At 44.6% G+C, this 23,836-nt stretch overlaps 1 protein-coding gene across 1 annotated transcript in view; it reads right to left on the reverse strand.

Annotated features, from left to right (window-relative positions):
• LOC147659246 (AP-2 complex subunit alpha-2) overlaps window positions 1-23,836 on the reverse strand; it is a 272,868-nt gene that overhangs the window by 174,520 nt on the left and 74,512 nt on the right. Inside the window, exons 9-10 of the mRNA XM_086951859.1 lie at window positions 17,775-17,912; window positions 5,726-5,908 (exon numbers count right to left, since the gene is read on the reverse strand). Coding sequence (XP_086807985.1) covers window positions 5,726-5,908; window positions 17,775-17,912 — 321 coding nt within the window. The remainder of the gene's footprint in view (window positions 1-5,725; window positions 5,909-17,774; window positions 17,913-23,836) is intronic.

The raw sequence follows: 23,836 nt of genomic DNA on the forward strand, positions 1-23,836 counted from the left end.
GGTAAAATTTATTTACCACACTGGGCGAAAAGGAATTAAAAATGAAAACTACAGCAGACATGGGAAATAGTCTGCGTGGGAAAAATAAGAGTTGAGACCTGGACCCAGAAGCTGCATCCGATTGCGTAGGTTGTGGTTTGTCGACGGCGAAGAAAAGCACAAACGAACTAGTTCTGTTGAATTGAAATGTTGCTTTCAATTTTTTGCTTTTATTCTTTAAGCTCAATGAAGACCGGTCAAAGGCTGCGAGCGTATGAGAGAACGCTTTGTACATTTATGAACCAAAAGGGGAGAAATAAGCCAGCATGTGTAAACCTGCCGAGTGCATTAATCATTCAAAGTGCTCTTAATCTGAAAATCCAATATTTTTAAGTGACTGATCGTTTCATCCCGTATAACCACCTGGCTAATAAACCTTCTGCCAGTATAGAATGGCGCCTCTATAAACATTCTTACCTTGACAAGTGGTATTACCTTTTGTTTGTATACCTGGTTCTTCACCGATTGTACCCAATGCTCCCCTGTCTGTTTTGAAACGTTCACCGTGATCGTCCTGGACTTCTTTACTTTATTCTCATGGTTTGTAGTATAAGGACAGCGGCACACCATCATCTGCTTTCTAATCATTGTCTGACAATGACCTGGGGTGCTGCTTCTTCACTTGACACCATTGATTGTGAGTTGGGATGCTACTATGAATACTCTTAGTCGCATTTTTAAAATGCAAGCCTTTTGGGTGTAGGATTGACACACTTGCTGCTAATCTACATTGCTTAGAGTCCTGGTCTTCCTTGTCAGAGGCCCATTTCCCCACACTTCTCTCCCTTTCAGATTGTCACCAGCAGGATTTGGAAAAACTTGGAAACAGGGAATAGTGATGAGGTGAAGCCGCTTTCTTTGCTGTGGTTCTTCTGGAAGTAACACTGATTGGTGGTTTCGTTCTATTGTGTAAAACTTTTCCTTGAGTAGGTGAATCTGTCTGGTGCAGGGTGTGGAGTTCATGTTGTAGGAGTGTGATTAGGACGAATGACTAAGAGGTAATAGAGCCCACCTTCCAGTCCGGACTCATTAGAAAATTATTTTGCAGCTGTTAACTGCACTTGCTCTCTATTTGTTTTGAATTTATGTAAATGTAAAAATAGGGTGTTAAAAATATATTGGCTTTGGTACTCCATCCAAGTTCTCATATTTGGCTGTCACTAAAGAAGGGCAAGCCACGCCACAGGAAGCTTGATTCCGGCTCGAACCAGATGCTTGGCTCTGGCTCAGTTCGGGATCCGCTTGGAACCTCAAGCCCAAAACTAGCCGAACTTTCACAGGAGGTGATGGACTACAGCTGTGAAGTATGTAACGCGGAGAACCAAGTTCAAATTCCGGCCTGTGTTCAGCATCATGTGAATCACCGTATGTCTCCCTGTGCTGAGGGGGGGGGGGGGGGAGGGGGGGGGGGGAGTACTGCGGTCTTATGGCCTTAGGCAAAGTTCGATTTATGTATAATGACAAAAAATACAATTTGTATTCTTCCTGTCACCAACGTTTCAATCTCATAATTCAAGAATTAAGGACATAGCATTAATATTTGATGCTTGAAAGCGATACCACAGCATCACTCTGGAACACTACAGCATCACTCTGGAACACTACAGCATCACTCTGGAACACCACAGCATCACTATGCGCCACCACAGCATCACTATGCGCCACCACAGCATCACTATGCGCCTCCACAGCATCACTATGCGCCTCCACAGCATCACTCAGGGCCTCCACAGCATCACTCAGGGCCTCCACAGCATCACTCAGGGCCTCCACAGCATCACTCAGGGCCTCCACAGCATCACTCAGGGCCTCCACAGCATCACTCAGGGCCTCCACAGCATCACTCAGGGCCCTCCACAGCATCACTCAGGGCCTCCACAGCATCACTCAGGGCCTCCACAGCATCACTCAGGGCCTCCACAGCATCACTCAGGGCCTCCACAGCATCACTCAGGGCCTCCACAGCATCACTCAGGGGCTCCACAGCATCACTATGCGCTACCACTGCATCACTGAACACCACAGCATCACTCGTCGCCACCACAAAATCACTCTGCACTATCACAGCATCAATCTGCGCAACCATTCAACAACAACTGGTTCAAATATGTTCTCTCAATGTTTCACGCTTTATTACAAATGTCACAAAAAGATGTTAATATTTCACTTCTGTTCTTGGATTTTCGTCACAATAAAATACACTGAACATAATCTTCACAAAAGTTATTTACAAAAGTTTAAGCTATTGCTATTATAAATTACAATATCTTTTATTTAAGTATTAAATATTAAAAAAATTAAAAGCCACTGTTATTTGTAATATCAATACATCTAAGTCACGTAAATACAACACATATTGCATTACAAATGCTATAGGTGTCACATTTGCGAAAGGTAGAACTATTGGAATTTTAAATGACAAAGCTATTAATTTCGCTATTTTCAAAACTAACACATGAATAAAAAAATTGTCATTTACAATACCAATAGCTCAAACTTTCCTAATGCGAGACCTATTGCATTGCAAATGCTTGTTATTTATAGCTTCAGCACACACTATCAAAATCAGGACAACATGAAGCATTACCCAAATGATTTTCGCCACTGCACCTGTAACACTCTAAATGTTTCCTTTTCCCTAATTTTTCTTCTTTTTATGTTTCACAGATTCCACCCCCTGCAAAGCATGACCCTGTGTACTCAAAGACATCTTCTCCATTAAGGCAGAAGTAGATTCTATACTACTAGCGATTTCAATAGCTTTTTCTAAGGTCAAATTTCTGTGGTTAATACTTTCTTTTGCATCTTTTTGTTATTTTATTTCTAATAATTGATCCCTTATCATTTCAGCTTCAAATTATTTATATTCACAAGAAGCTTCTAAAATCCTCAAAGCACCAACGTAACACTCAATAGACTCCTCCAGCAATTAACGTACAACACAAATGTGTGCCTCTCCATTATCTCATTTTTCTTTTTCTCAAAAATAGTATCAAACATTTTAATGGCAGTAGAGTACTCATTCAGTACATCCTCATCACTCATCACATTTGGTACATGTAAATGCTTTAACCTTTTCCTTCCCTTAAGGCCTAGAGTGTGTCTCAAAATACCAAACTTTTTCTTGTGAGTGAATACATCAACTTCAATGACTTCCAAATAAGCCTCAAACACCTCTTTTCATTGTTCCCAATCAATCTGTAGAGAACCCAGTGTAATTAAAGAGGCCGGAGGGTGAATGATGCGTTGCTGCATGCTATCACTACAATAGCAAAACTACTACAGAACTAAGTGCAAATACGGTGTGTGAATCACTGTAAATCTACAATACTTAAACGCAAAATCTACCAAAGCAGCAAGTTCACCAAAGTGCAACAGTCACTTATGAAATGATGCAAATACAGTATGGTTTGTGAATCACAGTAACTTTCACACTACACAATCTCCCAGTAGGTTTAACTTCAACATGAGGACCACATCATATGATGTGGGAATCACTGTACCATAAAGAGGGTTTGCAGGTTAAATATAACAGTGTGCAAAACACTGAGGGGGTTAGAACCAGTTTACAGTACCCGAAAATACCCTGGCATATAATCCAGTCTGTAGATCATCAATTTAAAATGGCTCCAATGAACAAGAATGAGTAGCATGCTCCAAAGCTGAAGTAAATCATCTTCTTTAATCGGAAATACCATTGAACATTAATACGCAAATGAAGGTGACTTGTGCATAACTTCACAATTTAGATCCGATGTCTGCATAGGACCAATCCAAAATTGTGTCAAACACACACACACGTGAGTATGAGCATAAGACCCCGATTCGTGGTGTAAAAAAGACCAAAGGTCACAGACTTTACAACTCACCTCGAGTAGAAGCCGCATCACCAAAGCAACAGCCGGTATTTAGTCTTGTATCATCCTTTTTTTTTTTTTTGCAGAGTTTTATATAGCGCGAACTAGACCCTAACCGAATCGGGTATCAGAGCGCTATACATAGCACCAGTTACGTTACATGAGGACACACATTCATTTTAGGCACTGGGAGATTACGTGATTTGCCCAGAATCACAGGAGATTTTGGCGTAGTTACTGAGACTCGAAACCAGATCCCCAGGTCCGAGGTCCTGCCCAAGATTCAGGAGCTCGCTGCTACTGACGGGGGGTATGTTACTGTTAGAACGCAACTTTTAGCACGAAGTACCGTTACCACGGATCCATTACCACGCAGCATCCATTACCACGGATACCTTTACAACGCATTACTCTACAACGGAGGTACTATTACAACGCATACCATGACATCGTAAGTTTAGGTTAGTTTATAGGTAAGTTTATCTTTTTTAATTTACATTTATTAGGGGTATTGGGTTTGTGTTTTGGGGTACAGGGGTATTTTTAGGTTTCAGGGTTGGGTTTGGGTTTTGGGGTACAGGGGTATTTTTAGGTTTCAGGGCTGGGTTTGGGTTTTGGGGTACAGGGGTATTTTTAGGTTTTAGGGCTGGGTTTGGGTTTTGGGGTACAGGGGTATTTTTAGGTTTTAGGGCTGGGTTTGGGTTTTGGGGTACAGGGGTATTTTTAGGTTTTAGGGCTGGGTTTGGGATTTGGGGTACAGGGGTATTTTTAGGTTTTAGGGTTGGGTTTGAGGTACAGGGGGATTTTTAGGTTTTAGGGTTGGGTTTGGGTTTTGGGGTACAGGGGTATTTTTAGGTTTTAGGGCTGGGTTTGGGTTTTGGGGTACAGGGGTATTTTTAGATTTTAGGGCTGGGTTTGGGTTTTGGGGTACAGGTTTTTTTAAAATATATATTTACAAATAATAAAATTAAAATTAATTTCATTAATATAATTATTTAATAATTAAATAATGATTAATTAAATTAAATATTACAAAAATAATTATTTAAAATATATATTAATATTATATACTTACGTTGTAATGGTATGCGTTGTAATAGTATCTGCGTTGTAGTGTATTGCGTTGTAAAGGTATCCGTTGTAACATGACCTGCGTTGTAAAAAATCTGTGGTAATGGTATGCGTGCTAAAAGTATGCGTTGTAACATCATATATCCACTGACGGGGACAGGGAAGACTAGCCCTCATGAGTAAACTCGGACAGTCATTTATGAAGGAATGGAGGCCCTGGGACGAGAGCCAAGTCCTAGTCACCACTAAGACATCTCAAATGAAGCACAGGAATACGCTGGTAAGCGCTCCTAATTTTATTTCCAGTCCGAACAATGTGACCGACCGAGCAGCAGACACCGCACCAACTATCAGTCACATCAACCACAAATGCATTCTACATTCAAATTCCATTGTGCTTTCTACTCCCTTCCAAGAACTAAACCCAATACCAAGTTGTATGAGACTTGTGTATGGTGCCTGTATCCAACACAAACTTCATGCATGGAGCACGATGGCCAGTAACAATCCCAGATGCAAAAACTCCATGAATCAGACTCAATTGTACTGTCTTCTCTGCAGAAAGAAGCAACATGACAGAAGGGGACATCTTGGTTAACAGTATGCACAGAAAAGCAAAAACATGCCAACTCTTTACTGCATTTTGCCCTTCCCTTGGAGAAATGAGATCTTCAAGGAGATGGAGTATGTGAATCAAAAAAAGAAAGATGGAAATAATGGATATATATCAGCAGGTTATGAACGATGTGGCTCCTTACCTCGAAGACGGTTTTTGCTGCATATCCTTGCACATCGTCTCTGTTAATAACAATCTGGATAACCCGGTACCATACTTCCTCACTCACATAGTCCCCAGCAATGCGAATCAGATTCAAGATGGTGTCCACATACCATGTGTAGTCTACTGCATATTTCTCAGCAAGGATGGCAACCTTCAACACCTGAAAGAAAGAGGAATTAAAGCAAGAAGAATAATGGTTCTTACCCAGTAATCCTCTGTTCTTGGCATGTAGATTTGGAGATTCACATGCGGTGCATACTGCTGCCATCTAGTGTTGGGTCTGGAGGTTTGCAAGTTGTTTTTCTTCTAAGAAGTCTTTCTAGTCAAGAGGTAAGGGGACTCCTCCTTTCAGTGATAGTGCACATGGGCATCGACTCCATTGTTAGATTGTTTTCTCGCAGAGAGTGAGAATGGAGTTAGTAAGTGTAGAATAGAGATGTCCAGGCATATGTATGTAAACAGATAAACTGCAACAACTATTGGAGACCAGGGAGGCGGGTGGGTACATGTGAATCTACAGCTCTACATGCCAAAAACAGATGCTTACTAGGTAACATTATCTGTTTGAGGCATGTGAGCTGTAGATCACATGCTTTGCATAGACTATACAGCAGTATACTCCCAAAGCGGTGGCTAACCTGTAGTTGTTGTAATTGTCTGAAACTGCCTACATTAGCTTGTTGCCTCGTGAACACATCTACACAATAGTGTTTGGTGAATGTGTTCGGTGTCGACCATGTCGCTGCCTTACAGATGTCAGCTAGGGGAATATTCCCCTAGAAGGCCATAGGAGACCCTATTTTGCGAGTGGAATGCGCTCTAGGGGGCATTAGCAAAGTTCTTTTTACTTTCTGATAACATGTCTGGATAGATTTTATGATCCCTTGAAATTGCAGGATGTAGGTATGGGTTTGCCTATGTGTGGTGTAGCAAAAGCAACAAATAATTGCTTTATTTTACGGAATTCTTTTGTTCTTTCAAAGCAATATAGTAGAGATCTTCTAACAAAGGGTGTGTAGAGCTCGTTCTGCAACAGAAGCAGGTTGAGGAAAGAACACAGGTAACTCAACTGATTGATATGAAAGGCAGAAACTACTTTAGGGAGAAATTTAGGATTGGTGCAAAGAATCACTTTGGCTCTATGAAGGTGAAAGAAAGACTCTTGTATAGTTAATGCCTGGAGTTCACCAACTCACCTCAGTGAAGTTATTGCGATGAGGAAAGCAACCTTCCATGAGAGGAATTGTAATTGGCATCTGTGCATTGGTTCAAATAGTGGACCCATTAGCCTTGTAAGGTCTATGTTTAGGTTCCACACTGGTGCAGGTGGGACTCTTGGTGGAATGACTCTTTTTAACCCTTCCATAAAGGCTTTGATTACTGGTACTCTAAATAGAGACAAGTGTTGTCTGTTTTCTAAGTATGCAGCTACTGCTGCTAGATGTTAAGCTAGTCCAGATTGCTGTAAATGTAACAGGTAACAGATGATGTTCTGTACAGAAGCTTCAAGAGGATTGATATTGTTATTACAATAGATACCAAATCGCTTCCATTTTGCTGCATAATCTTCTCTAGTAGTAGGCTTTCTAGCTTCTTTTAAGACATTCATACAGTCTGGTAATACGTGTAAATAACCAAACTAGGACTTCAGGAGCCAAATCGCAAGGTTGAGTTCTTTGGGATTTGGATGCCTGATTTCTTCATGGCTCTGAGTGAGGAGACTTGAGGTAATATGCAGCTTTTGGTGTGGAACTATTGACAGCTCCAACATGGTAGTGAACCAGGTTTGACGTGTCCATGTTGGAGCTATGAAAATTAGTGTGAGGGATGTTTGCCTGAGCTTTGAACTACCCGTGGGAGAGGCGGAAAAGCATAAGCAAATTTTCCTGACCAGTTCATTCACAGGGCAATGCCTTTGGAGAGTGGGTGTGGGAACCTGGAGGCAAAGCTTGGGCATTTTGCATTTTCTGCTGTGGCCAACAGGTCTATCTGAGGAAATCCCCACTCCTGAAAGTAGGGGAGGAGACCCGGAGGATGAAGTTCCCACTCATGACTTTGCTGCTTCTATCTGCTGAGTAGGTCTGCAATCTGATTGTTCACACCTGGAAGGTGCTCTGCCAGGGGATAAATCTTGTGGTGTATAGCCCATTTCCAAATGGCTTGAGCTAGGTGTGACAGTTGGAGTGTCCGCTCCCCTGTTTTTGTAAATAGTACATAGCTGTAGTGTTGTCCATACAGACTAAGACAGCTTTGCCTACTATGAAAGTTTGAACTATGCGAGTTTGAAAGGCGTTGAGTGCTAGAAGGAATATGCTACCTATCAGTATGCATCTGTTCTTGGCATGTAGGGCTGCTGACATTCATATCTGTGCATAGATCGCCGCCTAGTGTTGGGTCCGGATGATTGCACATTGTTGTCCTGGAAGAGTCTTCGAAGTATCACGAGATAGGTGGCTCCTCCCCTGGACTACAGTGCGCATGAGCATCCTCTCCATCCTCAGATTGTTTTTCGCCATTGTGGCACAGATGGAGTGTAATACAGTAAGTGATGACCATGCCTGAGAATGATTCTGAGTGCTACAGCTGCTACAGGCACCGGGGAGGATGGCGGGCGATATGAATGTCAGCAGCATACTGGTAAGTAGCATATTCCGTTTGAGGCATGTGGGCTGCTGAATTAAATCTGTGCCTAGAATAAATAACAGTTACCTCTTTAGCGGTGGTTGCCTGTGCCAGCTGCAGCAGTCTGAAAAAGAGTTCTGAGAACAGCCTGTCCTACAGCAGCTTGCTGTTTGGAGTGTACATCTACGCAGTAGTGTTTGGTAAATGTATGTATGGTGGACCATGTGGCTGCTCAACATATATCCTCTAGAGGAATGTTGCCTAGGAAAGCCATGGATGCGCCTAGCTTGCGTGTGGAATGCGCTCTTGGGGGAACTGTTAATGTGCGTTTAGCTTTTTGATAACAGATTTGTATGCACTTAACAATCCATCTGGCTATACCCGATTTGGAATAGGGTTGCCTTTGTGTTGTGGAGAGAAGGCAACAAACAGTTGTTTAGTCTTTCGTCCTGTCGAAGTAATACAGGAGAGCTCTTTTAACATCTAAGGTGTGCAGTGCTCGGTCTGCCACAGAATCAGGGTTTGGAAAGAAAACTGGCAGTTCTATGGTTTGATTAATGTGGAACTGCGACACCACCTTAGGCATGAATTTAGGGTTGGTACGCAGCACTACCCTATTAGCATGAATTTGTAGGGAAGGCTCTTGCATTGTTAGGGCTTGAAGCTCACTAACTCTTCTTAGTGATGTGATGGCTATCAGAAAAGCCACTTTCCATGTAAGAAACGGTATCTCACAAGAATGAAGAGGTTCAAAGGGAGGCCCCATGAGCCTGGTGAGAACTATGTTTAGATTCCAGACATGTGAAGGAGGGTGTCTGGGAGGGATCACTCTTTTGAGTCCTTCCAAAAAAGCCTTAATGGCAGGCACTCTGAAAAGGGAAAGATGCTGCCTGTTTTGAAGATAAGCTGCCATGGCGGCCAAATGTATCCTGATGGAACTATATGCCAGATTGCATCTATATAGATGCAACAAATAACATATGATGTTCTGCGTTGAAGCATATAGCGGATTAATGTCGTTATTGGAACAGTAGATGACAAATCGCTTCCATTTGGCTGCATAGCACGCCCTAGTTGTAGGCCGCCTTGCCTACTTGATGTTCATACAGTCAGGGGTCAAGTTGAGGTGGCCGAACTCTATGACCTCAGGAGTCATATCGCAAGGCTCAACTGTTGCGGATCTGGGTGCTGAATGTCTCCATGGCTCTGAGTGAGGAGACTGGGCGTGAGGCGCAGCCGTTGGTGAGGCACCACTGAAAGTTCAAGGAACGTGGTGTACCAGGCCTGCCTTGCCCACGTTGGAGCAACCAGGATGAGCGTCATGGAGTGCTGCCGCAGTTTGCGTGCCACTAGCGGTATGAGCGGTGCTGGAGGACAAGCGTACGCAAATCTGCCTGACCAGTTTATCCATATCGCATTGCCCTGAGACTGTGGGTGTGGGACCCTGGCGGCGAAGCGTTGGCATTTTGCGTTTTCCTTTGTGGCGAACAGGTCTATCTCTGGATGACCCCACTGCTGGAAATATGGTTGGAGCACTGAGGGGTGTATCTCCCACTCGTGCATCTGATGGCTGTGCCTGCTGAGCAGGTCCGCCATCTGGTTGTCTTTGCCTGAGAGATGTTCTGCCATGAGGAAGATGTTCCTCTGGATAGCCCACTTCCACATGCTCTGGGCTGGATGAGACAGTTGCGGAGAGTGTGTGCCTCCCTGCTTCTGGATGTAATACATGGCAGTCATGTTGTCCGACCGGATCAGCACGACTTTGTTGCACAGGTGCAGTTTGAATGCCTTCATCGCCATGAAGATTGCCATCAGCTCCAACAGATTGATATGCATCTTTTGCTGCTGCATCGTCCATAGTCCCTGCACAGTATAATGGAGGACATGCGCTCCACAGCCCTGGAGAGATGCGTTCGTCGTCAGCACTATTTGAGGGACAGGCTCTTGGAACGGTCGTCCCCTGCAAAGGTTTTGTGTGTTCCACCAATGCAGAGAGTTGTATGCACGACCGTTCACCAACACTAGGTCTTTTAGATGCCCATGAGCCTGGTTCCACTGTCGTGCCAAGCACTCTTGGAGCGGACGCATGTGTAGCCTGGCGTGCTGGACTATGAAGATGCAGGAGGCCGTCATATCGATCAGCTGCATGAATACCTGCGCTGGGAGCGAGTGTTGGGGCCTGAATTTCTGAATCAGCAACTGCAGGCTGTTGACTCTGGCAGAGTTTGGCTGCGCTGTTGCTGTTAGAGTGTTTATTGCTGCACCGAGGTACTATTGTACATGAGCGGGCTGAAGGTGCGACTTTGGGTAATTTAGTGAAAATCCTAGACTGCGTAGGAGGTGAATTGTGCGTGACATGTGGCTGGCACACTGCTGGGCTGACTTTGCTTGGACAAGCCAGTCGTCCAGGTAGGGATAGACATGGATGTGTTGTCTCCGAAGGTGCACAGCCACAGTTGCTAAGCACTTGGTGAACACCCTGGGGGCAGCGGTGACCCCGAAAGGCAGGACCTTGAACTGGTAATGCAGATTGTGGACGTGAACCTGAGATATTTCCTGTGACTTGGGTGAATGGGAATGTGTAAATATGCATCTTTCAGGTCTAGGGTTGCTAGGAAGTCTCCCTGACTGAGCAATGGTAGGACTTGCTGTAAAGTTAACATGAAAATGTTCAGACAAGATGTACTGGTTCAGGGGTCTGAGGTCTAGAATGGGCTGTAGGGACCGTCCTTTTTTGGGATTAAGAAGTACAGAGAGTACACCCCTGTACCTTGCTCTTATAAAGGCACAAGTTCTATTGCCCCTTTTTGAAGCATGGAGAGTACTTCTTGCTGCAATAAGTGCATGTGCTCTGCGGACATAGGACGATGACTTGGGGGTATGTTGGGGGGAGTGGAGGTTAGTTCTAGACAATAGCCGTATTGGATAAGTTGCCTCACCCACCTGTCTGTGGTAATGCCTTCCCAGACCGGCAGGAACTGCTGGAGTCTTCCCCCGACCGGTGTTAAATGGTCTGGGGGCAGTGACAAGGCGTCACTGTTTGTTGGGGGCGGAGGATCTGGAATTGTTATTTCCACGTCCTCTGCCTTTGGTGCTGTTCCCACGATATCAACCCCTGTTATTCTTGTTATAGGTGGTCTGCGTGCTCCCCTTGTTGTATTGGGCTTGCTTCAATGCTTGACCTCTAGAGGCTCCCCTGTTACCAGAGCGACAAAAGGAACTGCCCCATAACTGCTGTGACTGCAGAGCTCCCATGGATTTTGCTGTCTCAGTGTCTTTTTTAATTTTTTCAAGGGTTTTGTCTACTCAGGACCAAAAAGAAAGTCAGGGTTAACTGGCTGATTGAGCAAAGTTGTTTGGATCTCTGGTTTGAAACCAGAGATGCGGAGCCAGGCATGACGTCTCAGCATTACACTAGTGTTGATGGCTCTAGCTGCCGTGTCTGCTGCATCGAGTGCACACTTGATGGATGCATTTGAAATTAACTTTTCTTCCTGTATTAGCATTTCTGCTCCCTCTTTTTAAGCATCAGGCAGGTGTTGCATCAGCTGTTCTAACGTGTCGTAGTGAGCCCTATCATATCTGGTTAATAGGGCCTGTGTATTTGAGATCATTCAAATATTAGCCGCTTGAGCTGCTACCCATTTGCCAGAAGCTTCCAAGATTTTGGATTCTTTGTCCGGAGGAGGAGCATCATCACTATTTTGAGAGTTTGCTCTCTTGCGAGCATTTGCCACTACTAGGGAGTCCAATGGGAGCTGGCCCTTGATGTAGGTAGGGTCCACAGGCGCAGGCCTATATTTTCTTTCAATCCTTAGGTTTACAACCCTTGCCCTTGTGGTCTCCTTGAAAATGTCAGTAGCATGTTTGAGGACACCCTTTAGCATAGGCAATGTCTTTACCGATCTTTCTGAGGTGGAGAAAGTATTGAATAGAAAGTCCTCCTCCACTGGCTCAGCGTGCATTTCAACGTCATGGTTAATGGCCGCCCTTTTAATTAAAGCGTTAAACGCCGCCGTGTCCTCAGTAGGCGAGGTTTTGACATTGTAAGACTGAGTATCAGGCGTAGGATCATCAGGATCAACAGTGTCAGTCCAGTGTTGATGTTCCCCTTGATCTGTGTCAGCATGATAAATAAATCCCATATGACTGTAATCATCTCCCACATCCTCATCGCTGCGTGTGGGAGAATCAGCATCGTGCTGTGTATAAGACTCAACATGTTCAAAGAGAACAGGTGAGGTGGCTGAATCCTTTATCCTTTTGAGAGGGATTTTGTATGACTCTAAAGGATGTTCTGGAGCGATTTTCCGTTTGTGAATGGTGAGTCTGCCAGAATCCGAGTCGATGAAGAGCTTCGACTGATTGTCATACGAGGGAGCCTGGAACATTACCCCCTCCGGAATGCACGGAGACTTGGAAGGTCCCGATACCTTCTTGGAGGTCTCGGCGCTCCTTTGTGGCTCGAACGATTTGGGTCGAGCGGTCGGAGGCAGTCCGTATTTAATTGGTGGAGGTAGCCCCGGAGACAAACCGACCTTCTTAGAGATTGACTTCGTCTTCGATCCGATCTGCTTTGGTGGATCACCAGCATGCTTGCGGCCTTGCGTTGACTCGAGCCCATGGTGCGTAGCAGGCACGGCCTTGGGCTTTGACGCGATATGCTCTTACGGGGCAGGTTTTGTCTACGACTCGAGGGCCTTGCTTAATATCGGCTTGGAGGATGCAAGCGTCGGTTCGACAGTCTTTATAGTCTGGAGTCCTTTGGCAGCGTCGCCATGTTTGGACGTCGACGACGTCAGAGTGACGTGCTTGACCGTCGAGAGTGGCTTTGGCGCCCCCCTCTTCGGGCCGACGCCTTGTGACCCCGAAGGGTCGATGACACTTTTAGACTTGACTGGAGCCGAGGAGTCCGAGGGCGTCGATCCGAGGACTGTCTTCAACTGTTTCGGTTTTGTTTTTGCCTCTGTTGGTTTCGGTTTTGATTTTGATGGATCGACCAATGGCTCCTTTGAAGTATTCTTAGCCGGGCCTTGACGCGGGGCTATAGAATGTGGAGTAAGATCTCGGCTAAGGCCTTCCGGCGATGCCTCGACCTGAGCCTTAGAGAGCACAGTGTCAATATTAGGCCCCGCGATTGCGGGTGGGCCTTGCTCATCGCTCGAGTCATCGACGGCTCCGATGGTCTCCGCGTCGTCTCCTACCCCGACGACGTCTTCTTCTTCGTCCACACCGAAGTTAGAGTCTCGCTCCGACTCGGGGTCCGACTGCTGGTTAGGATCCTCCTTATCGACACCTTCATCGTCATCGGCCTCGAAGATGTTCTCCGGGTCAGGCGCCGCTTTCTGTGCCGACTGTTGTGCGGCGCGTCGAAGTCGAAGCGTCTTCTTCGACCGGAACTTGGAACAGGCCATACAGCTGGCCTCGTCGTGGTCCGGGGATAAACATTTATTGAACACTGGGTGCACATCAATGTGAGGGTATTTGGAGTTGCAGACGGGGCATCTCTTGAACGGGCTCCGTTCCATCGTCGTCGTAGTTTGGGCCTTTGGTGTCGAAAAGGCAAACGGCCTTCGACGTCTAGTTCGAAGAACTGGATGAATTATAGGCACCGAACGAGACAATACCGACGCCCCAAAGGTCTTTTGGCCTTGCGCAAAGAGTTTTATACTGATTCCGAACTTGAGTTAAGAAAGTACATCCGAACCCAATGGCGGAAAAAACAATCTGAGGATGGAGAGGAAGCCCATGCGCACTGTAGTCCAGGGGAGGAGCCACCTATCTCGTGATACTTCGAAGACTCTTCCAGGACAACAATATGCAATCATCCAGACACAACACTAGGCGGCGATCTATGCACAGATATGAATTCAGTAGCCCACATGCCTCGAACACACTGATAGTAGCTCTAGATAATTTATATGGAGATTTTTGTGCTTTAGACTCCACATTCCTTGGATTGTGTGATTCTTCAAGTGAGCCCCCGAACCAGTGAGCGATGCGTCTGCTGTTAGCACTGTCTGTGGAACAGGGTCGATTGAGGGCCACCCTTTGGTTACATTTTGTGGGTTCCACCACTGCAGAGTGATGGGTGCGGCCGTCTACCAACACTAGATCCAAGGGCGGCTCTAGGCTCATGGTGGCCCTGTGCAGGGAGCGTAGGTAGGGGGTCCTGGAAGAGGGGGTCCGGGCAGGGCAGAGCGCGGAGGCCAGCGAAGAGTGGGGTGTTCAGGGTGTTTAGAAGTGGAACAGAGCCAGAGCTGCCAAATCCCTGCCAGGGGCCGCCACACAAATATGTATCCATCCTCAGAGGATTATTATATTAAGGATATATATTGGCATGGTGGCCCCTGAAGTTTGGTGGCTCTGTGCAGGTGCACAGCTTGCACATGCCTAAGGCCGCACCTGCTAGATCAGGTAATCGACCCTGCGACTGGTTCCACTCACTTGCTAAGCATTGCTGTAGGGGACGTGATGGAATTGGTCCTTTTTGGCAAGTTCACCCCTAAACTTTTTGCCTGCTCTCTGACATGATAGTGGTGGTTTTAGGCTTCTGGGCACTTTAGCACTGTGGCCCAGTGTAAAGTGTGTGCGCTCTCGGTGTTAAATTTTAAGATTGGCCTGCCCTCCCATAGGAATGCATTGGGGATTCTCTGATCAGTGTGTGTCAGTGGTAATTCCTGTAATGAGAGGAGCAGTGTGGTCAAGTCTGGTATGTATGAAATTGTGTGAATAAATGCTGTGCAATGGTGTCTGCAGATTTATTGTGGTTATTTTAGAAATGCCACTTTTAGAAGTTGGCATTTCTGTGTGCTATGCGTCTGCCTGCCTGATGTGAATTGCATGTCTGGCTTGTGAGTGACAGGAGCTGAGGGGTGTGGGTGGCTCCAGGAGGGGCAGGATGAGTCAGCGCTGTGCTGAGTAGGACATCTGGGCTGAGAGTAGTGGGAGGGGTAATGCTTCTCCGGGTTTAGGGGCAATAGAGACAACAAGTGAGGCAAGGGGTAATTGTCCCTTAATAAAGACTGGATTAGAGGCTGCAGGCTTATACTTTTTATCTATTCTGGGAGTCAAAATGCGAGCAAGAACAGGGTCTTTGAAGATGTCATCAGTATGTCTCATCATACGAAGAATCGGACTAGATCTGTGTGTTCTACTTAAGTTTCGAACAAGAAATCTTCTTCTAGTGATTCTTTGTGTAGTTGTACCCCAGTGTTATTGTGGAGCTCTAGCAAGCAACCCTAAATATCCTACATTGTTGTCAGGAGGGGAAGGCTTTGCAGGGTAAAGGTCCGAGTCATTATCAGTAGGTGGATCAATAGTGAAGTCTTCCCAAGGTTTGACGGGTAATTGAATATCTTTATCATCTCAATCATCATCTTCATGCTGTGAGGTTGAAGAATTGTGTTGTGCGAAGTAGGTGTTCTAATACAGGAGAAGGTGGTAAAGGTGTAGTGGAACGTGGTGAAAGAGGAGAAGGGTTAGTACCAATATTTTTCTTCTTTAAAGGAATCTTATATTGTATGTCCTCTGACTCAGGTTTGCATTTATGAGGCAGTTTGGAAAGATGTCATCCTGTTACAGGGTTGATGTAAAGTTCCTTTTGGTTAGGATCCAATTTGGGGGGTGGTAAGATAAGAATCGGATCCTGCAACTTCGAAGGAGCATGTTTTGGTACTGAGGACTTCGGTGCCAGGGTGGAATGACCTTTCGGCATGGAAGATTTGGGCTCCTAAGCAGTTTTCGATTTCAGCTCGAGGAAAATAGTCCTGCAGTCTTTGGCTTTGAGTTCGAAGGTTTCGCCTCAGTGCCGGACTGTGGCCATCTGGATCTCGAGCCAGAAGGCTTGACAAGGAGTTTTGGGGCTGAGCCGGAAGACAGGGCATCAGAAACATCGTCTTGGTGCCGACCTTCGCCCTTAGGCGGAGGTGGAACCTAAGCCTTTTGCTTTGTTTGATTGGATTTCAGGCCGAGGGGTGTTCAGTACTCATGGGACTTTGACTCTGCATTAAGTCCTCTTCCATCTGGGAGTCAGATTCAGGAATCGATAAGGGCTGCATTTCCTGCTCCTCTTCGGCCCCTTGTGCATCAAATTCTTCTTGCTCCGATCTTTCACCTAAGATTCCCGGCGTGTATTCGATGTTCTGGCTTTGAATTTCACGACGTCGAGCCCAACGATCACAGAGAGTTTTCTTGGATCAGAAGAATCTGCATGCGTCACAATCTTGTTCGTTGTGCTCTGGAGATCAGCACAAGTGACACTTTGTGCGAGTCAGTGCACAGATATTTTGCTTGGCACCAAGGGCAGAATTAGAATGGAGTCTGTTCCATCGACTGCAAGGTGGACCGACGCGGGTAGGCCCGATGGCCTTCCATGAGTTTTCCGAAAAAAAATTAAATTTCCTTTGACCAATATGATACACGGAGAAGTGGGCTACGCGTACGAAAAACACTGATGCGGGTAGAGTGGATTACGCACTGAGGGGAACCCGAAGAACGGTTTCAACCCGGAGCGCAGCAATTCACGTCCAAACCCGATGGCAGAAAAAAACAAACTGACAATGGAGTCGATGCCCAGGCGCACGATCACCGAAAGGAGGAGTCAGCTTACCTCGTGACTGTAAAGGCTTCTTCGAAGAAAAACAACTTGCAAACATCCGGACCAAACACTAGATGGCAGGAGTATATAAAGCATGTGATCTATAGCTCACATGCCTCGAATATTACATTTCTTAGAGTATCAGGATTGGTGGATAGAACAATTTTAACTCCTTTCTACTTCTAGAGTTATTACAGTTATCTTTTGAACTAGCAGAAGACTAGGACAACCATGGCACTAAAAGAGGCTTAGAAGGCAACAAGCACCACACAACCACTTGCTAATTGTTTAGACATCCAGATTATAACAACAAAACTGATAAAGTAATATGTAGATTTACGGTCAGATAATGACTATTGTTTGTGGTTGAATCTCAAGCAACTCAATGAGTGGGAGTAGGAGGAAGAAGAAGAGGTAGCGGTAGAAGAGGTAGCGGTAGAAGAGGTAGAGGTAGAAGAGGTAGCGGTGGTAGAGGTAGAAAAGGTAGAGGTAGAAAAAGTAGAGGTAGAAGAGGTAGAGTTACAAGAAGAGGTAGAGGTAGAGGAGGAAGAGGAAGAAGAAGAAGAGGAAGAAGAAATCATCATATCATCGAGGGGAGATATTTGGCAGTAGACTGAAAAGAGAAGATACTGGTCTATACTGGGTTAGGTCTCCCTACCCTAACCACTTTGGATTTTAACTTCCATACATACATTTCTTTCTTCAGTTTAATTAAAGTGTTTTAATCTTAAAGAATGTCTTCTGAAAACGTTTCACAGGATGACAAGAATTACAAAGTACACAGAGGTCATCAGTTGCCACTCACAATCTCCTCACGAATAGAGTAATCTGCTGTCTCCAGGTAATTAAGCATCTCTGCCACGATCTGCTGGGCATTGCTGCGGTCACACATGGCATACAGCAGGTCCACCGCCCTCTGCCGCACGCTTACATCCCGCTCAGTCTGCAACAGAAACAGCAGAGGAGTTAATTGAACAGAACTCTATTTGACCCAGGCCAGACTGTTTCATACCAACATCTTTCATTTAATTGTTTTTGATATTTACAAGGGATAACATGTTGCTAAAGCCTCAAATGGTCTTCAACCTGCTGAAAAGACTCAGTATAGACAAACACACAATTCAGTTTACAGACCTCAGAGGTAAGGCAGGATTGACCACCCAAAAATATAAAATACTGACCTCCAGATCACTGCAAAGATCAGCAGCCAGTATGACGTGGCTGAGCCATGTTGCTGGACGGACACACCCACTTTTGGAAATTTGCTGAGCTGACTATGAAAGGGTATGGAAAGACTTACCGTGCTTTTGCCTATTCCCCCTACATACCAGCACAACTACCTCAATAACAAATAAAGACTCATTACTACATTGGCTCAATTATAGCTTGTACTCATGTCAAGACTCTGAGTTTGCACAAAGCAGAGACTGGTGAGAGGACCTAGTATAAACTAACATCAACAAATGACGAAATAACATGAGGAATGGCAATGCAAAAGACTGTTACTGAAATTGTAACTTCAGTGGTAAAACGGTAGTAAATGGCCAAATTAGGAGGCAGCTAAAATGTGCCTAGTATGAAAGAAGCACAAGAACATTTTCCTGGCATTAAAGTAATTCAACTTGCTTCCTGGGGAAGAATGGATAAAATTCTAAGCATTGTGAATCAGCCAGACGTTGTGCAGCAGAAGTCTCAAATACTTGCGAAATCAGTACCATATTATCAACTGCCAAAAGCGATTCAAAACAAAAAGACGAAAGATCTATGGAATGACAGATTAAGCTACTTAAACAATTGTTATGTATATATGTCTCGCCACCACCTATTAAGTAGAACCGATAAACTACCCTGGTCAGACAAAATGCTGCAGTTAAATATGGTATGCCATGGAACAATCAACATTTTCCTAGGTAGGTTGTAGAATCCGACACACATTGTGCAATCTTTGCTGGCACTGCCAAGCATCATCCAGGGCCAAAGGGGCTTCATTCCTTTCAATCAGGGATAATGGCCCAACAACAAGATGGCAAAAACTACAGATCCCTTAATTGGCACCAGTGAAATGGGCTTATGACTGTGTCAAAAATGTGTGCGTATGTCCCTCTATCACAAATGAAAACCAAAAATTGTGCTAGTACACAGTATAGACAACACTTTTATTATGACAACTATATGTAAAGTTTCTGGAGACAGAGGAAAAACTGCATACTTCGCTCATCTAGTTGTGGGTGCAGATATTGCTAGCTGTTTTTCTTTGTAGAGGACTGAGTTTCGAGGGGGCTCAACATCCGTCCCCCAAAACCCACATTGACAAATACACAGACTTCAACTTAGATTGTGTTTTCCTCTAAAGGTAGGAATAGGTATAGAGATGCAAAGCAGTAAAGAGTGTAATGGTTTGACATTATACTATGACAAGGCCAAGATATCCCTACTACATTTTGGGGATATGTGCAGTAAATAAGGAAGGCGAGGGCAAACCACAAAAAAAATTAGGCTATACGCAGTGAGGATGGTACGAGGGCAACTGGAATGAGTTACTCCATGTTTCTATAATAAAAGATTTGTTCACGTTCTGGAGAATAATTGCATGTGGTAGTAAAGGCACAATTTCCCACACAGAATATTATTTGAATCCGGTCACCTGGACTCAACAGTTTGCCAACCTCTACGCAGATACCAAGGGAGTTTGCAATGATCATCATTGGTCATTAACTGATTGTGTAAACTATTGTTCAATCTATAGGATCCACTTCACCTTAGAGGACAAAATAAAGGCAATTAACGCTATTAAGTTGGGTATGACTCCAGGGCTGGATAAAATTCTGGGTGATTTGCTTATGCATGATCTAGAAGCAAGAGGTCCTTATCTTAACTTAATTAGCAATGTGGTTGCTTCAGGTGCACCGGTCCCACCCCTTGGAAGGGGGCTGAAGTAGTACTGTTATAACAATTTTTAAGAAAGAGTAAACTCGATCCTGGGATCTACAGGCCAATGAGACTTCAACACAATGCAGACAGTGTATGCCGGACAAGTTCAGGATAAATTGAATAATTGGATCTGTGGAAACAATGTACTAACAGTTTACGAGGAAGGGTTTAGATCTCCAACTAGCACAACTGATGAAGGATTTAGGCTAATGTTCTTCTTTTGAAGTGTTAAAATAAGATGCCCATATTTATATTGGATTCATATACTTAAGGTCAGCGTTTGACATTATCCCAAAGGGGCTGCTCTGGGCACAACTGAAAAATCAGTGAGTCCCCAGATGACATCCTAGCCCAAATAGTTAGTTTACACCAGCGCTATGGTCCATTGGGGGTGAATGGTGAACGGGGCCATTACCAATTAACATAGGAGTGAGACAAGGGCAAGCGCTTGCACCTACCCTGTTCTCACGCTCTCTCAATGACTCTGTTGACCATCTTAACAAGTGCAGTCATGACGCTCCGAAGCTCTACAGGTCCCCGGATCCAGCACTGCTTTTTGATGATGATACTACTTTGGTCTTGCAGATGCAGAGGTGTCTCCAAACCCTTTTAGATAGCTTTAATTAACACTGCACTGGAAAGGGTTTGGAAGGATTATGCAACTTACCCTGTAAGAATCTGTTCTTGGCTAGTAGAGCTGTAGATTCACATGCTTTTTATACTCCTGCCATCTAGTGTTGGGTCTGGATGTTTGCAAGTTGTTTTTCTTCAAAGAAGTCTTTTCCAGTCACAAGGTAAGGTGACTCCTCCTTTCGGTGATAGTGCGCATGAGCATCAACTCCATTTTTAGATTGTTTTCCCGCATTAGGGTGAGAATGGAGCAAGTGTAGTACAGAGATGTCCATGCGTATGTGATGTGAATAATAAGAACTGCAACAACCACAGGTGTCCGGGGAGGAGGGAGAGCGCATGTGAATCTACAGCTCTACATGCCAAGAACAGATGCTTACAGGGTAAGCAACTTAATCTGCTCAAGGCATGTGTGCTGTAGATACACATGCTTTGCGTAGACTATATAGCATTATTCTCCCAAAGCGGTGGCTAACTAGTAGATGTTGCTGTTGTCTAGAAATGTGTTTTTAGCACTACCAGCCCTACATTGGCTTGTTGGCGTGCTAGTACATTCACACAATAGTGTTTGGTAAATGTGTGTGGTGTACACAATGTTGCTGCTTTACAGATGGAAGCTTTAGGAATGTTACCTAAAAAGGCCATAGATGCCCCTATTTTTGAGTGGAATGCACTCTAGGGCTATAGATAACGCTCTTTTGGCTACGGTGTAGCAAATTTGAATGCACGTAATCCATCTTGAAATGCCAGATTTAGAAATAGGATTGCCTTTATGAGGTGGTGTAAATTCTATTGTTCTTTCCATATAATACAGTAAAGCTCTTTTGGCGTCAAGGGTGTGAAGAGCTCATTCTGCTACTGAATCGAGGAAAGAACACAAGTAACTCAACTGATTGGTTAATAAGGAAAGCAGAAACCATTTTTGGAAGGAATTTGGGAATGGTGTGAAGAACTACCCTATCTTTATGGAGCTGAAAGAAGGGTTCTTCTAAAATGAATGCTTGTATCTCACCAACTCTCCTTAATGAGGTGATTGCAATGAGGAATGCAACCTTCCAAGAGAGAAACTGTAAAGGACACTTGTGTAGCGGTTCAAAGAGTGGACCCATAAGTCTTGTAAGTACAACATTAAGATTCTACACTGGTGCCGGTGGAATTCTTGGAAGTATAACTCTTTAAACCCTACATAAATGCTTTGATGACAGGAACTTTGAACAAAGACAAATGCTGTCTGTTTTGCATATACGCAGCTTCTGCTGCAAGGTGCAACCTAAGAGACGTGTAAGCTAGCCCACATTGCTGTAGGTTAAAAAGTTAACAGCCAAAGTTCTTAATAGAAGCATCTAAAGATAGAATGTTGTTGTTACAGTAAACAACAAATCTTTTCCATTTTGCTGCATAGCAAGCTCTGATAGTAGGTTGCCTTGCTTCCTTCAGAAGTCATACAAACTGGTGGCAAATTTAAATACCCCAAACTCTAGGAGCCAAATCGTCAAGTAGAGCTCCTTGGGATTTGGATGCTTGATTTCTCCATGGTTCTGAGTGAGGTTAGATGTAGCTTTTGAAGTGAAATTGCTGAGAGCTCTAACAGGGTGGTGTACCATGGTTGACAGACCCATGTGGGAGCTACCAAAATCAGTGTGAGTAATATTTGCCTGAGTTTCCGAACCAGGAACGGAAAGAATGGAGAGGCGGAAAAGCGTAGGGAAATATCCCTGACCAATTCATCCATAGGGCATTGCCTTTGGAGAGAGGGTGTTGGAACCTGTAGGAGAAGTTTGGGCATTGTGCATTGTCTACTGTGGCAAACAGATTTATTTGTGGGTATCCCCACTGTTGAAAGTATGGAAGGAGAACATGAGGATGAAGTACCCACTCGTGTATTTGCGGTCTCTTTCTGTTGAGGTCAGCAATTTGATTTACTCCTGGGAGTTGTTCTGCCAGAAGGTGAATCTTGCGATGGATTGCCCATTTCCAAATGGTCTGAGACATGCGTGACAGTTGGAGTGTATCTCGATCCCCCTTGGTTTTTGTACATATAACATTGCTGTCAAGTTTTCTGTGCAGACTAAGACAACTTTGCCTGTGAGATGAGACAGAATAGCTTTGCACGCGAGAAACACTGCAATAAGTTGATGTGGAGATGTCTGGGTCTGTTGTCCCAGGGACCTTGGATTGTGTAATGCTGGAGATGTGCACCCCAACCAGTGAGAGATGCGTCTACTGTTAGCACGACTTGTGGAACAGGGTCAATGAATGGCCGCCCTTCTGATCCCCCACTGTAGAAAGCGATGGGTGCGGCTGTCTACCAACACTATATCTGTTAATTGACCGTGTGACTGATTCCACTGATGTGCTAAGAATTCTTGTAATGGACACATGTGTAGTCTTGCATGAGGTACTACTGCAATGCATGAAGCAGTCATTCCCAGTAGGTGCATGAATGTCCTGGCTGGCAAGGTTTGGTTGGTTTGGAACTGCAGCAATAAGAGTTTGGATATTGGAAATTCAGGCTACATTGGGGCAGGATAGGGCCCTGTGAGTGTTGAGAGTGGCTCCTAGATAAGATTGTATTTGTAAAGAGTGTAGGAGAGATTTCTGAATGTGGACCATGAAACCTAGTTGGTGAAGTAGGTGTAGCGAGTGTTCTGAAGACACTTTTGGTGTGTGCAGTCATCTAATTAGGGGCAAGACATGAATTGGTTATCTTCTGAGATGAGCTGCTACCACTGCTAGGTATTTTGTAAATACACTGGGAGCAGTAGTTACTCCGAATGGAAGTACTTTGACATGATAGTGTTTGCCTGCTATCACAAATCTGAGATATTTGTGATGAGCAGGAATGTGAAAATATGCATCTGTTACGTCTAGTGTGGACAAAAAAAATGTCTTGCTGTAGGAAAGGAAAAACCTGTTGAAGCGTTACCATTTGGAAATGTTCTGACAGTATGTAGTGGCTTAATTCTCCGAGATTCAAAATTGGTCTTAAGGAACCATCCTTTTTGGTGAATTAGTAAATAAAGAGTAAACCCCTGAAGCTTGGTACTAAAATGGAACTAGTTCTATGGCTCCCTTTTGTAAGAGATTGCACCTCTTGTTTGAGTAACTGCAAATGGTATGACTGCAATTTGTGAATGCAAGGTGGAATGTATGGTGGATTGGAGGGGAGTTCCAGACAATAACTGTGCTGGACAAGGTCTAGGACCCATTTGTAGGTTGTTATAGTTTGTCAAATGGGGAGAAACTGTTGAAGTCTTCCCGCAAAAGGTGTTGAGGGATCGGGGGGGGAAGTGTGGGCAAGTCACT

The sequence above is a fragment of the Lissotriton vulgaris genome, unplaced genomic scaffold, assembly GCF_964263255.1.
Source record: "Lissotriton vulgaris unplaced genomic scaffold, aLisVul1.2 SCAFFOLD_1329, whole genome shotgun sequence".
Taxonomy (NCBI): Eukaryota; Metazoa; Chordata; class Amphibia; order Caudata; family Salamandridae; genus Lissotriton; species Lissotriton vulgaris.